The sequence below is a fragment of the Chinchilla lanigera genome, unplaced genomic scaffold (assembly GCF_000276665.1).
Source record: "Chinchilla lanigera isolate Chin_1 unplaced genomic scaffold, ChiLan1.0 scaffold00134, whole genome shotgun sequence".
NCBI lineage: Eukaryota > Metazoa > Chordata > Mammalia > Rodentia > Chinchillidae > Chinchilla > Chinchilla lanigera.
Window position 1 is genome coordinate 3,200,016 of NW_004955535.1, and position 16,511 is coordinate 3,216,526.

Below are 16,511 nucleotides of genomic sequence, written 5' to 3' on the forward strand. Positions count from 1 at the left end.
TTTTTTTTGGTTTTTCTCCGGTACCGGGAACCGAACTCACGACCTTGCGCTTGCCAGGCAGGCGCTTTTGCCGCTGAGCTAAATCCCCAGCCCCTGAAATCTATTTTTATAGCTGTTGGTTGTTGGTAAATCATGGGGGGCTTTTGTCTGTGCTTTCTGATGTGAAATAACGAATAATCTGTTTGCTCCCCTTTTTCTCCAGCTGACCTGAATAATGTCAGGTTCTCAGCCTATAGAACTGCCATGAAGCTCCGAAGACTGCAGAAAGCCCTTTGCTGTAAGTATTAATTAGTACTTAAAAGATCTTATTCAGTTTGTTTAAAACAAGAAAAGTGGATTGGAGGTATCTTTCCCTTGAACAGGCATGTAAATGAGCTTGCACAAGGCTTGTTGCAACATAGACCTCATTCTTCAAATAAGTGTCTTGGGGTTGGGGACCTTGTTCAGCGGTAGTGTTTGCCTAACATGCACGAGTTCCTGGCTTCAGTCCCTAGTACCGACAAAAAAAACTCCTCTTTCCCCCAAAATTAGACCTAGCTGGAAAATAATCAGCCTTGAAAACTAGAGATCAAAACTGCCAGCTGTAATCAGCCTACTTGCCTTCACTACTTTCTTGCCCAGTGGCTACTCCTTAAGGCGGGTTAGGCAAGGATAGGCTGATCGGGACCAGTATTTTTGATCTGTAGTTTTCAAGGCTGAGTATTTTCTAGCTAGATCTTACTTTTGGAACAATGCAGAAGTACCTACCTTTGGCTTAATGTTTACCTCCACCATTATATTTAGACTTATTCCTGTGAGTATTCCTCAGTTATTGATGTTAAATTGATAGGATACCAGTAATTTATAATTAGTGGCATCAATATCTGTAATTCTCTTTATGAAACTTCGATTCTATCCCCCATTGCAGTTTTCTTCTTCTTACAAAGCGTATTTAGTGACAGAAGGTTATGACTGTCTTATCCAAGCCAAGTTCACAGATGGGTTTCAGTGTTAATATTTAGATGAATGCTGTGATAGAGGAAAAATGACTAGGTTGCTTTGCTCTTTCTTATCATATATCTGTGGAGAAATCCTAAAATGTTGCATAGTTTTTTCATCAGATAGTTTATAGATACACTCTCTTATCAGCAAAGTGAAGCCGGTCGGTCGTGGTGCTGCAGGCCTGTAATTCCAGCACTTCTGAAGGCTAAGACAAGAGAATCACAAGTTCAGGCCTAGCCTGGACCATTTGGTAACTTACTAAGAATTATCACAAACCGAAACAAAAAATAATATAAAAGGTCTAGAGATACAGCTTAGTGCAAAGGCTTTGGGTTCAATTTCTAGTACTGTACATCAAAATTTAAAAAGTGATTTATGGTGTAATATTATTTGAGTGTCTCTGTACATTGATGATATATATCCATGAAACAGACAGGCATAGTTCTTACCATGAAGGAACTTACAGTCTGACAAGAAATAGCCAGGGAATCTATTAAATCGTAGGTTTAGGCAGATGTACATACAAAGTCATCAAGGTTGTGCATGATTTAAGTGAAAACCTAAAGTAATATTGTCACTATTTTTAGGCCGTGTGACCACTGAGGAAAAATAAAAGATAATTTCAACATCACTTATTTAGTTGTGTCATAGTGGAATAATGGGGTGTTGTATGGGATGAGGCTCAGAGGAGGTTAACTGGTGATGTCTAAAGCAGGTAATTCCAGTGAGATAAGTAGAGCTCACTCTAGGACCACTCTTCTAGTCAGAAGGAAGACTTGTGTTCTGAGGGTCTGAGTGCAAACAAAGCATGATGCAGTCTGACTGAAAATACTTTAGTGTGGTGAAAGCACAGAATTCCATGGAGGGCCATTGTGAAATATTAGGCTGGAGACAGAAGCAGGAGGCAGATTGTGAAAGGCTTTAAAACCAAAGTTAAAGAATTTAGAGGTCAGTGGAGAGTCGTTGGAGAGATTTTGGCAAGGGGATGACATGATCAGATTTTCATTTGGAAAAATAAATTTGGCTGTGAAACCAAGCATGGATTAAGGGATTGTGTGATTGACAGGAGCGAAACCTGCTGTAGAAATAGAAACCAGTAATATGGTGGCCTGAATTGGCAAACAAGGCATAGAGATAAGCATTGGAGAGAATGTAGAAATATTTAGGAGGTGGATTTGCTAAACCTCAGTGGTAGGTGAAAGGGAATGATATGGACAAAGGGGAATCAAGGAATACTCTTAACTTCTTGGCTTGGGCTACTAACCGGGTGATGGACTTGCCTAGTCAAGCTGGATATGAATCTGTGGTACTGAGGAGAAATCTATGAACAATATGTAGGGGTCATCAGCATGTAGATGCTTCGCTTTTTTTTTTCTTTTGGTTCTTGGGATTGAACCCAGGGCCTTTCACTGAGATACATTCCCAGCCTTTATTATTATTATTATTGTTGTTATGATGATGATGACTATTTTTAAATTTTGGACAGGGTTTCTCTAACTTGTCCAGGCTAGAGTCAAACTTGGAAACGTCCTGCCTCACTCTTGCAGAGTGCTGGGATTATAGGCCTGTGCCACTGTGCCTGGTTTAGGTGCTGCTTTTAATTAATTGTGGAGAGGACAAGATGGCTCCGGGAGGATGTAGAATGAGAAGAGTTATTTAGAAGAGAGGATGAGTATCCTACCAGGACTTCAAAGGAATGGCCAGCAGAGGAGTGTAAAGTCCCAAGAGGTTGTAGTGGCACTGCATGGTAAGAAAGGAGGAATCTTTCACTAGGGTCAGATCTGACTGGGATAGTGGAGTAAAGTTGGGAACAGTACCCATTGGATTTAGTAATTCAGTGAGATTTTAGAAACATGGTTGGAAGTGTCCCACCAAGAGTTTAAGCGGGAATGTAAAGCTGGTTGGTAGATGCAGCACTGTTGGAGAAATTTAGCTGTGAAGCTGGGTCAAAGGCACTGAGGAATTAGTGAGATACTTGTGTGTATTTATATGACTATAAGAAGACAGGCTAAGATAAAAATATTTGGCTCGGGAGATGACAAAATGTGCACTTTCAGAGGATAAGGTCAGGTGATCCAGAGCCAGAGATAGGAAGGAAATACCTCCCTTGCACTATAACAGGTAGGGCAGAGGGAAGAATATGTGCAGGCCCAGGTGACAGCAGAAAGGATAGGGACACCTATCTAGTTTTTTGTTGTTGTTGTTGTTGTTGTTGTTTTTTGTTTTTTGTTTTCCACCGGGAATCCTCACCCCAGGCAGGCGCTGTGCTGCTGAACTAAATCCCTAGCCCCGGGTCACCTATCTAAAGGCATCTGTTTTCTCTGGAGTTCAAGAGTCCCTTTCATACAGTTTAACAATGGAAGGTGATAAAGTTGAGATTGAGCTTATCTCTGTGGGCCTAAGTTGGAAACCAGCTTTATGGAGCGCAGAGTCCATGGGGGTTCCATAATACCCCATAACTTCCCCAAGTACACCCAGCAGTCAGAAGTCAGATGCTTGGTCCCAGGATAGGCAGAGAACAGCTGGGCTCAAGAAGTAAGGATTGTTGTATGAAGCTAGGATGTTGTGTGTCAGGAATGTTTTGTGGGGGCTCAGCTGTGACTTTGGGGTGGCAGCAGGTAATTAGGAGGTGCATGGATCTAGAAGACAGCTGTTTGGGGCAGGTGGAAGAAGAGGTAGGTGCTGAAAGAACTGAAGGCCAAGAGGCTGTAGTCACAGGGGGTCAGCTGAATCAGATGCTCATATTTTTCAGCATCACTGAGCCTCCATGAATGGTTCCACGTGGTAAGGCCTAGGGCATTGGTGGCGAACCTGTGGCATTGGTGGTAAACCTATGGCACATGTGCCACAGCGGGCTGTTTATATCATTGAAAGCTCTGAAAGGTTGGCCATCCCTGGTCTAGGGTATGACCCTTTGAGTAGGTGGCGGAGTTGGAGCAGACGTGAACTTCCAGGGAGATAGAGTAGGAAGCTAAGGGACTGAGAGACTAGAGTGGGGCACATATCACCTATGCCAGTGTTGATGTCATCCTGAATTGGGGCCTGAACTCGGGGAGGGAGGAGGACTGTGAATCTTGGCCATCAAGTCTTTAGGAGTGAAGGAGTTCAGCTAGGGCCTCTTCAGAGGCTGGCAGTAAGGTAGTCGAGGAGTCACTGGTATAGGGTTTTTACACCGAGGTGGAAATGTGCTAGAAATGGAATTATTTGGAAAGAGTGCATAGGTCTTTCCTCTTCATCTTGGTATTTCCAGTGCTTGACACAAAACCTGGCACAGACTACGGTTCAGTGTTTTCCCAGAATGAATTCGTGAATGAAAGTCAGTGGAGACTTCCATTTCCTTACAGCTTATAGCCTGGAGTTATCATTTTCCAGGTATGTATCTGCCAAGTTCAAATGATTTGGAAAAGACTCCTGGGCCTCGGGTTTCCTTGAGGACCTGTTAATGTGCCACAGTGGGCACAAAGCAGGCTGAGGTAGGATGAAGTTGGGACTGAACGCAGAGTTGTCTGCTGATTTTTCTTCTCTTGACCCTGCCCCATTCCATAGATACTGCTCTCCTTTGATAAAAGAAGAATGATGAACTGGTTATTAGTGCTATAGAATATTCTTGTAAGATCCTAAAATTCAAAAGAGATAACCAGCTGTTCCAGGTTATACTACAGAAAAGCTCTGCAATAGACTAAATGGAAATATCTGTAATCACTGAAAATGATTTCCCTTTCCGTAACTATCCTTTGACCCTGGCCTTAGGCATCATTCACTTTTCCTGTTTAAAGAAAATTCTATTTACATATGTTTTATTGCTTATCATTTCAATCTGTAATAAAATTTCTGAGAAACATTGGGCAAATGGGGGGAATTTGATTCGTAAAATATGTTGGACATCTGAGGTAAAAACCTTGGAATAAAATCAGGCTGTGAATGTAGATTGATTTCTTTAAACTTTACTTTTAAAACAGATTTCAAATTCTCAGCATTTTCTCTTGGAGTGTAACTTCTTATATTTGAAAAAAAAATTCAAGGATAGCAAAATTAGGATGTTTTATTTAAAGTAGGTAGTTAACTCTTTAAGAATGCAGGAGGGTGCCTTGCATAGTAAGAAGGGAAAGTGAATTCACCAATCCTTTTATTATTGAAAGTGTGTGGTCACATTACTTAGTAACTTTTCAATAGGTGATTTAAGAGTTTCCTCTTAATTTTGTATTTGTTTTTGTTTTGTTTTGTTTTGGTTTTTTTTCTGGTACTGGGAATGAACTCATGACCTTGTGCTTGCCAGGCAGGCGCTGTGCCGCTGAGCTAAATCCCCAGCCCCTTAATTTTATATTTGCCTGGGTTTATCTTCCAGCCTTTTGTCCTTTCTAGGTCTGCAAAGCCATGATAAAGACCTATTGTCTGTGGTACAGGCAAATAAAACTTGTCCTAGCTAGCTTTTCCTACCAAAGGCCCTTCTACTAACTCTCAACTTGATGGAAATTAATGATGTTATCTCAGTGATTTCCTGATGCCAGTGAAGGGTTTGAATTACAGCCGCTTTTGAAAATATGCACTGCCACCTCTCTTAAGCTCTTGATCTTATTTTTTGATTTCCCTATCAGAGTGTCAATACTGTGGAATACCAAGTAACACAATTTTATCTGTGATAGAGAACTTGCTAATTATGTCAAGAGCATCACCATTGGGCTACGGTGTCCCCAGTTTGTAATCCATTTAATGTTGCCTAACTCTACAGTGGCTTTAGTGTATTATGAATGAAAACTAAACTTGAAAGAAAAGCAGAGACAAAGAGAAAATCTTGGGAAGAAGGATTTAAAAGCGGCTTCATATGGCTGATGCTCTGGTGAAAACTGAAAAAAGATAATCTTTTTCTTTCTCCTTGTGTGATTTTGATAACATTCCAGAAGTGTATGGCTTCTAAAGTTAAAAAAAAAAAAATAGAGCCAACTTCTAAGAGCAGAAGTGAAAATGCACTTAACAAAGGAAATATATTTAGTTTATTAGTGGGGGGGGGGGTTGGAGAGAGCCCAAGCCATAGGGCTAAATATACTACAGTTGATAAATGTGACATTCTGCAAACAACAAGAAATCGAGAATAATTTGCCTTTGTTCAGCAACTGAATCACACATCATAGAGATTTGGTTCAGCCTGGAATTGTCTGAATGAAGTTGAAACTTCCAGTTTCTGCCCTCACCCTGACAAACCAGGGGGAAAATGTGGTCCCTTTTATGTAAATGCCCCTTACTTTTTGATAATGCACTAAGAATGGTATTAGTGAGGGTTCAGTTACTAAAGTAAGACTCACAGGATCCACAGTAACATGGATTACACATATACAGTGTGTTTCTAGCAAAGGCTACAGTACAACAATATCGCTGAAGGTAGGATATGGAGCCACAGCCATAGACTGCATCTACCCGGCACCCTCAGGTTGTAGGAGGAGAGCTTTATTTTGGCTCAGAGTCTGTAGAGCTTTCAGTCCGTACTTCGCTGGCTCCAAGATGGGGTGGCATGGCAGAAGGGAATTACAGAGGAGAAAGAGCTCATGGTGTGGCCAATGGAAGCAGAACACAATAAAGGGAGGAGGAAAGGGGACATACCTTTCCAGCCCCCAGTGACCTACCTCCTCCAACCAGGTTTCACCTCCCAGCATCACATTTAGCTGTGAACTCATCAGTAGACTAATCCACTGATGAATTGCCACACCGCCATGATCCTGTCACCTCCCAAAAGCCACACCTATGAGCTCATGAGGCTTTGGGGAAATCTAGGTATAAACCATAACACTCTCCCCTGCACAAATCTACTTTTCCCATATGAGATATATTATTTTTCACATACATTAGAGGCCGTTTCTCATTTCACAATTAAAAACATCTTGAGGCTGGGCATGAAAGTGGACAGCTGTAAACGCAGCATTCTGGGAGGCTGAGGCAAAAGGATTTCAAGTTTGAGCCCAGCCTGGACAATTTCGCAATTTAGCAAGACCCTGTCTCAAAAGAAAACATCAAGAAAAGTCCTGGGGATGTAACTCAATGCAAAGGTCCTGGTTTAATCCCCAACACAAAGAGAAAAGGAGAAAAACAAAGAAAGGTTGATTTTTAAGGACATAGCTAAACTAATTTTTTTCTGAGCATATGGTTTGACAGATATTGGTGCCCCAAAGGGAAAGGTCCTTAACAAGACGCATCAGTTTCCTGGGGGAAATTCTGTATACCTGTGTAAAATTCCTCCGGTGCTCATGAGTGCACGCTAGGAAAGTAATGGTTGGCACTCAGTCATGATGCTAGGTTGTTCAAACCTCCTTGTAGGTTCCATTCTTCAGTAAGCATTAATTCTGTTTTCCTGCCATTCTATGTAAGCTACCATTCTTATCCTTCCTCCTGGAATTAGTTGTTCTCAAAGTGTCCTTGTATTAGGAGGGCTTTTTCATCAATCTATCTCTTTTTCAAACCAAATTCTACCTGGCCCGGTATTCCTAGCCCAACTCCTAATTTCTTCATTTCTTTTATTTCAAGTGATCTAGCGTATTTTGTCCACCAGATACATTGTTGGTCATCGTTAATATAACCAGTACATAAATTTGAGGCACAAAAATACTGTCTTTCACGCCAAAATCATCTGAATAGTAGTCACTCCTACCTGGATTGTGGTTTGGACACGCGACAGAAATTTTCGTACCCCTCCACATAAAATTTCTGGCTTTTGCACATCGGGAAAGTAGGTCCGCTAAATTGAATTTAATTCTCTCTCAGTGACCCAATTATCCCTCCACCCATTTATAGCTGTTCACACACAGTAATAGAGCAGAAAGCTACTTTTTTAACATGTAATATTACGATAGATGAGCGTACAAACCATCTACCACACACCTTCGTTATCATAATTAATGGCCACAGTGGTGTCCACTCACAGTGTTACAAATCATCGTACTCAAGACTGACTGGGTAAATATTCCCGTGGAGAACTTTCTAACACAGAGGCTTAATAACAGATGCATCTATGAAACAAGAACCAAAGGACATAGCCTCATTATTATTGTACCATGGAGTCAGAGTCCCAGCCAGAATTCCCGTCTTCTCATTCATAGGTTGGCCAACTGCTTTGATCACTTGCTGCCTCTTCAAAGGGGAAGTTTTTAGCAGAGTCCTTTACCCAGAAGGGCGTCTGAGTCAAGGCTTATGGGAACACATTATTCTCATGGGCACCATTATCGTGTTCCATTCCCCCTTTTAAAACCTATTTAGTGGCTTCCTTCCCCATAGCAACAATCTCACCCTTCTTCCTTTGCCATTAATTTCAATCCAGATCCTCACTGCTACAGATACAAAGTGTGGCCCCCAGGATTCAGCCAGCAGGCTAGTCCATGTTTGGCTGGTAGCAAAATAAGACATGCAGGGCTTCCCTCTAGTATTTTCCCAGTGATAAGGGATCAGATTGGATTAGTGCAGAGAAATTGGGCTCTTCTGCCCTCTAGGCAGCGAAACATTTATGACAGCCCTAGTTAGGTAAGATGCAGACATGATCCATTCCATTGATCTCTGTGGGATTTTTGCACCTCAGTTCCAGCTAATCACCATAGTATGTTATTTTGGAATAATACCAGCCTTTCAGGCTCTTCTTTGTAGCCTAACCCAGTAACTACTAGGTCTGGCATTGAAAAAGGAAATTGTGGTTGAGTAGGGAACATCTGTAAGTTACCTACTTGAATTACTCCTCCCCCACCTGCAAGGACTGATGCTTGCACCCAGGATATTCACACTGAGCTACAACCCGAGCCCTTTTCACTTGTATTTTGAGACTGGGTCTCACTATGTTGCGAAGTTGCCCAAGGTGGGTCCAGGTTGGGATCCTCCTACCTCAGCCTCCCAGAGTGCTGAGAATTACAAGTGTGCTGGGTTTGAACATTTTTAAAGTTGTAATTGACTTCACACACGTAGCCCATTTGTCAAAAGTGACAGTTGCTCAAGTTCCTTTGGTTTGAACTCCACCTGCAGGCCAGAGAGAGTGAAATGCTGCCAAAGGAGGTTCTGAACTTTCACTTTTGCTAACAAGCACCCAAGTGATTGAATTTTTATCAACCCTGCCATCAGTTCGTAGTTCCCTTCTAATCCAGTTTGTTAGCTCCTTAGATTCAGGTGCTGTTGCTCCCAGATTCCACTAGAAAGTTGTATCATCGATAACCAATTTCACAGCCTGTGCTACTTTAAACCAGGGGTAGCTTGGCAACCAGCACTGGGGTTCATGTTCATCCCTTTCATCAGAATCATCTTTTTATTTCCCTACATAATGCCTTGGTCATATTTTTAGCTAAAAATGAATTAGTGGTTTTATAAACAATCTCACTTCTGATGCTAACTGAACTAATAGTGGCAGTTAGACAATTCAGTTGCTAAACGGTGCTCACAAATTTACATTTTAGGAACAGGATACAATAAATGAACCACATTTCATTAGGATGTGTATCATAGCCACAGGCTACTGCTCAGCCTAGGGCCCAGAGAGGACAGGTGCAAACTCTAATTGTCCTCTCTCAGCAAGGGCTGCCTCCAGATCCCTGTGTGTTGTCACTTAGATCAAAGCACAAAACCTTTAGGAGCCAGGGAGCACAAAGTGGAGTCTCAGTGGGGGTTTCTTATATCCCTGTGCATATCCTTCCTTTGGTCAACCCCAAACCTCGGTGGTTTTCACTGATCTTGCCACTGATCTGACCAGGAAAAAATGGCCTTTGTTCCTGTTATCAGGAAATAGGGGGGAATGGCTTGTAACCCAGGACTATACTCCAACTCAATAAGTCACTTCTTTTCATTCCTTTTGCCACTGTGCCAGGTAGATATTTTGGCAGAACATCTGGTGCCAACACCCCTCTTGGAGATTAACCCTCAGAGCGCAGGTAACTACCTCAAAGTGCATTGACTTTCTTGCACAGCAGAGGTTTACTTGCTGAGTTCTTCATAAATGGAAGCTCCCTATAGAAAGGCATGATATCAATAATAGTCTCCTCTTTCCACAAGTTTGGTTACTGGGTTTTGGGTGCTGGAGTCTCCTTCTAGAGGTGATTTCTAGGTTCTTTCTGTCCTGAACAAAGAATTGGTTGAAACAAGCATAAATGGTGGCAAAATTTCACATTCATTAAGGGTAGGAGAAAAACCAGGCTCTTCAGAGTGAGTTTGGGTCAAGTAAAAGTAGAAAAAGAAAGAGAAATACAAGTGAGCATGGGCTATCATGAAGAGACAAAATAGGGAGAGCTTAATGGCTGCTGTCCTTTTCTATATTTCCCAAGCTGGCTTTACGACTAGGTCATCCTCTCCAAAACCTAATTCTCTGGAGAAGTCCTTGTGCAGGGCTTTGAGAACTGTTCTGTGCATATGTCCTAGGATTAACAGATCCTGTCTACTTTCCCAGCCAACTTTAGCCACACCCTACCTTCCTGCCTCAGAACCTTCTACTGCCTGGGCCAGAAAAGTTTGTAGACACACAACAGTTCTTCTACCATTATAATGTGTGTCCACCTTTGAATCTGGAAGTTTGAGAGGATGATTAGGCACAGCCAGAGCCTCAGAAGCTATTGGTGGGATCCTGGAGTTGGGTCTTTCATTCCACTCGTTGCTCTTTTTCTGTATATCAAAGAGAATCTAAGAGGGCCATTCATTTTTTGGCCTTTCTCCCTCGTTTCTCCCCCCTACCCCCCTTAGGCTGTAGGACCACCACCACATGGTCCTTCTTCAGTAATGCCAAAGGCTATAATATCTTCTTCCATTAAAATATTTTTGAAGCTAAGTGTGGTGGTGCATGCTTGTAATCCCAGCATTCAGGACGCGGAGGCAGGAGGCCAGCTTGGGCTACATACTGAGTTCAAGGGCAGCCTGAGCTACGTAGCAAGACCTGTCTCAGAAAATCTAAATGTGTGCAGGCATACATACATGCAGGCATACATGCATACTGTTCCATGAAAACAAGATTCAGGTTGCTGTGTTTGTCTTTGGAACAGGGATCTTCAATCTTCTGTGATGGATTGTGCTCGTATTTAACCACATCGGTTTGAGCAGTGCTTGCTGCTCAGTATTTCTCTCCAGCGTCGTCTTCTGCTCATGTCATTTCAGAGCAATTGCCTTGCTCCTCACTGAAGCTATTTTTACTCCACTTTGCTGTTCTGTGTGTTTCCCATTCACCGATGCAGAGATACAGTAGATTCAGTGAAAGGAAGCTCAGGCAATTTTGCTGTTGTATCTGTCACATGGGTATGGTAGACTGTTAATAAAAAATGAGTCTGAACATTCTCACATATTAGTTCTTACTCCCTTGGATCTAAAGTGAAATATTTAGGATGATTAAGCAGAGTAACAAACAAGAAAATAATAGGAAAACTTCAAATTACCAATACGTAGCTTCCTTCTATATATAAGAAAAAATGTTAGAGCTACGCGTAAGTGGCACGTGGCTATAATCACAGCTACTTGGGAGACTGAGGCAAGAGGATTGCAAGTTCGAGGCGATCCTGGGCCACTTAGTGAGATCCTGTCTTAAAATAAAAATGGGCTTGGTGTGTATCTTAGTGGTGAAATACTTACCTAGCGTGTGTGAGGTCCTGGGCTCCATCCCTAGCCCTGTAAAAACAAAACAGATAGAGGAAAAGGAGAAGGACCTTTCTTTCCATAGGAACAGCGGTAGTCTGGGACATTTTAGGGAAACTTGTCCATGAGAACAGTTTCACTGACAGGTTAAAAAACAAAACAAAACAAAACAAAAACCTCTTATTTCTGCTACCCTCCTGTGTGCTTCCAGGAAAAAACCAGTTTTCTATTTTCCTTTTCAAAAGAAAAAAAAAATGTGCACTACCTAGGTATTAACCTACATAGGTGTTAACCACTATTTTTGTTCTTTTCCTAGTATTTAATTAGAGTAGCCACAAGTAAGTAGTAAGGTACATTATAGCCTAACATTTCCTTTTCTTTATTATGGGGAAAGCTGTTCATAGACTGGAATGACCTGTGTTTACCTGCAGTTGCATTTATAATTGTAGTGCCCCCTTCTCTGAGATGTGTGAGAGATGTACTTAATCATCATTGATTCTTTGTCTCAAAGGACTGAGAATTCCAAGGTTATATAAAAGCAATGTTGTTGCATTTCCTGGTTGGCTAATAAATTGGCTGTAGAGAGAAGCTTCTTTTCATGACACTTGGGAATAAGGCTTGTGATTTGTAGATGTAGGACAAGGTTAAAGTTTCACTTCTGTTAAATTTTTGTCTTTTAGCCTAAGTACTACCTTTGATCAAAGGATCCCCCCAGCTTAGAAGGTTCTAGCAAGGACTTGAAATTTGTTATAAAATAGAGTTTAAAGGTGAAATGAGAAATAAATGAACCTGAGCGCTGAAAACTGGATAAAGATTTCAGTGACTTCCATTTGCCTATAGAAAATTTTAGTGAAGTTGATCATTTTCTTGCCTGATTTTAAAGCAGCAGAGAGATACTGGTATTTCAGGGAGAGAAACATGTAGTGCTTACAAATGCATAGCTAGACTTTTAACTACACAGATTCATCTAACTGACCTCCTGTAATACCTATACAAGAAAGTGTTGTCAGGCCCTCTTTCAGAATTGTTGACATTTTTTTCTTACTCAGTTTACATTTTACAGGATAGGTTCCCTTAACTTTCAAATATTCCACAGTATTTCAGGCAAGGGAACGTTTTGTCCCCTCCTGCCAGTGCCCATGGGATTTGAGAACAACCCCAGGTCCTAAATCAGATGTATCAACTAGAGCTGAAGGATGAAGGCAGAACGTTTTTTAGGGGATGCTAGGGATAGAGCTTGGGAGCCCATGCATGCATGCTAGGCAAATGGGTCTCTACCACTGAACCACTGAGCTACAACCCCAGCTCAAGAGCACCTGTAAAAGAGGCTGGCAGTTATAAGACCAGGAAAAATAGGGAAAAGAGAATTTCATGCTTTGAATCACTTGTGATTGAACATTTTTGCAGTGGATCTCTTGAGCCTGTCCGCTGCATGTGATGCCTTGGACCAGCACAACCTCAAGCAAAACGATCAGCCCATGGATATCCTGCAGATCATTAATTGTTTGACCACTATTTATGATCGCCTGGAGCAAGAGCACAACAATTTGGTCAATGTCCCTCTCTGTGTGGATATGTGTCTCAACTGGCTGCTGAACGTTTATGATACGTAAGTATGGCAAGTGTTTTTACAGGCTGTCACTGGAGACCTGGCTTACAGAATGCAGACAGTGTAATTAGCATCAATTCCCCACAATGAATATATCAATTATGTATTACAAATATCAACTAATAAAGAACCTTAAAAAATCCTTAAAAGATATCTCATTAGACAACTTTAGCATAATAAAATATGAGCATGAAATAATGACAACAGTAATATCTATGGATTTCTACAAGTTGCTTCTAAGTGAACATACTTTAAGAATATTCTTGAAATTCTCTATTATAGTAAGTACTTACTAGATGTTAACTAAAGGCAGCCCAGAAAAAAGGGAGAAAATATAATGATACATTATCAAAAGTAATGGGATTGTTAAAAAAAAAAAAAAAAAAAAAGATCTGCTTATACATTAAAAGAAAAAAGCAGTAGGGTCCCAGGAGCTGTGGACCTAATACTGTTTCTGTAATAAATCATTTCCACATTTATATGACTTGAAAAATGACTCATAAACTAGCAGGTAACAGCAAGAAAGGAGATTGCTCACAGGTTGTGAAACAAACAAAACCCTGAGATATTTGTTTTTCCAGTCTTGGAATGGGTCATGTGCAGCCCTTTGGGGTGGTCCCTCTGGCTGGCAGTGCTCTTTCTGCTCCTGGAGATACTGATACGCCTGTCACCAGATCAGAATTGTCCTAGCTGATATGTAGAATTTTGGGGGTTATTATAAATTGATAAGCCAAGCACAATGATTGTAAGCCCCTAATGCAACCAACTCGGCTCCTCAGAGGTGGAAGATTTTTTGTTTTGTTTTGTGTTTTAGTAAGGCTTTACAAAGTTTCAGTTTGGCACCTCCATTCATCACTCTCTCTTCGAGAACAGTTGTTTATTTCTTCTAGATTGCACACAGGAAATAGCTCCAGTTCTAATTTTTGTCTTGAGCTTAATGAAGACAATCGAGGAAGGAAGCAGAAGGAATTGGTCTTGATTTTCACTGAATTCTTCTTAGACCTCAGAATTATTACATGCCTCATTTCACACATCAACAAGAACATATTCCCATTTGGAAATCTGGGAAGAGTTTACTGAAAGGCATTGCATATCAACTATTTGGCTTTTTGCCTTTATTCTAGACTTCTACCACATCCTTCATTAAAATTTATACTGTTTTATTTTGATGAGATACTACTTTTTTAAATTTTAGGACCACTTGGCTATTGAATTCATGATAATTATCTACTAAGTCCTTGAACATGTTGGATATTGTGGATTACAATTATATTTGTTTTGATGAGGATTTGTATTCAGGTCTTCCAGAAAATATATCTTGGCACTAGTTTCTTTGCAGATGGCATGCATGTGATTGGATTCAGAGTATGTAACATTCATTCTACCTTCCTGAAAGTTATTTTAGGGGTAATCTTAACTCCTTGAAGACCCAAGTTACTCTATAAAGTTTATTTGTTAAAACAGTGCTTTTTTTTTGCCCTAAGAGAGAAAAAGTTCAGAAAATTGTCCAATGATAGGACTTTTGTTACTGTATTAGGGTCCAGGGTTTCTTTTTAACTGAAGGACATTAATAAATTGTACTAGTTGAAAATTGAGCATGTTGTTACCTAAAAATACAAATATATAAGGTACAGTTGCTTTGTTATGTGGAATGCTTTACTTGAGCTTTCTGCAGATATAGTAAGACATTGTTACAGCAATAGGTTACTTACAAATTTCTCTTATAAAGCATCTGTTTGAACGTCCTCTAATAGAGTATGTCCTATTTTTGGAGAAAAGGTTCATATTTTATGTTATGACTCGTGTGTCTTGAAGTGATTAATCTTAGTGCAAGGGGCAATTTGATTAAAATCTGAGTATTGAAGAGGTTAGAGGAATTATTTGCTGGTAATTTTTTGGCTTCAATAACCAAAGTAGTTCATCTGCTTTAGTAACTAAAATAGCTTAGTGCATAATGGCAATTCTTCCACTAACCCACTTAACCAAAATTGGCTCTCCACAGGTGAACAGAAGGATATTATTTTTTCTATTTTATATAGAGCTACTCTTAACAATTCAAGTAAGGCTTTTAAGAATTGAAAACTGATAATATTAATCCAGTTCAGCAAATTTCCACTGTATTCTAGAGCATAAACAAATAGATAATGAACTCAGAAAAGTTCTAATAAAACTATGGTCCATAGAGTTCCTCTATACAGCACTTTATTTTTCCCTCTGAACTAGAATTTTTTAACTTCGGTGTTAGTAATTGTTTTCTGCTTTGATTCTTCATAATAGGGGACGAACAGGGAGGATCCGTGTCCTGTCTTTTAAAACTGGCATCATTTCTCTGTGTAAAGCACATTTGGAAGACAAGTACAGATGTAAGTCATGTACATTAACTCTGTATTCTTTTACTGATGTTGGCTAATTACCCTAGTTCTAGATGGGAAATGACAGACTGTTCTTATTTGACAGCAGGTTCCCCATGTAAGAGGTAGCTTTTAGAATGTCATAAAATTTGGTTTGTGCCATTCCCTGTCAAACGTTAAATTGCAGGTATTTAAATAGAGACGAGGATTAGCTTCTGCAGTCCGAGTATTATTTTACGTTACATTGACTGTCTCTGAATAAAACACATGTTCCTAGGGGATAAAGTCTGATTTTCTAACCCCTTTGTGTAAGTCAGGAAAATACATGTGAAGGTTTAATCCCTGCTCTTGCCTCATCGTTGGATTCTTATTTAAAGAATACTATCTGGCATTCATATTTGAGGAACATTGTTTATTTTATAATCATCTTACTGCAAGTTGTCCTGACATATCCAAGTCTGTGACGTGACTAACATTTTATTATTCGAGAGAGGGATAGCTCGCGACTTCTTAAAGGCTAAATAGCACCCTACTGAATTTCTCTTTGATTAGCCATTGGGTTCTTCTGCTTAAAAAGGACAAGTCTAAATTAAAAGCAAATGCTACAGGACTGATTAAGATTTAGATGACCAAGCAAGCATCCATTCTCACTGTAAAGGACTGTACTCATTTTTCCCCCTTAAATGCTTGTAAGAAATCTTTTCAGGAGGAACTTAAACAAACCCAGCTTATCTTGTCTCCTCCCTTTTCCCCTAAGGACTCACCACCCGTGGTAGAGGAGATGTACGGAGCTTAAGGACAGGCAGGAGACAAAAAAGACTAAATTCCTCCAAAGCCGCTCTGTGTTCTAGTGCATATTTCTCTTCTAGGAATAAGCCACAAAATATACAGAGAGGTTTAGCTCACTTTTATGTACTTTCTGCTTGAGTTTTCTCATCCTATGGACCACAAATAAATAAAGAAAACAAAAAAGACCAAGGGGTGGGGTGGAGTGGGAGGGC

At 40.4% G+C, this 16,511-nt stretch overlaps 1 protein-coding gene across 6 annotated transcripts in view; it reads left to right on the forward strand.

The window, feature by feature from the left end:
* Positions 1–16,511, forward strand: part of Dmd (dystrophin) — a 2,013,932-nt gene that overhangs the window by 1,916,932 nt on the left and 80,489 nt on the right. For all 6 annotated transcript variants that reach the window (XM_013507710.1, XM_005410485.2, XM_005410486.1 and 3 more), the window contains 3 exons: positions 203–277; positions 12,958–13,159; positions 15,437–15,522. In XM_013507710.1, coding sequence (XP_013363164.1) covers positions 203–277; positions 12,958–13,159; positions 15,437–15,522 — 363 coding nt within the window. The remainder of the gene's footprint in view (positions 1–202; positions 278–12,957; positions 13,160–15,436; positions 15,523–16,511) is intronic.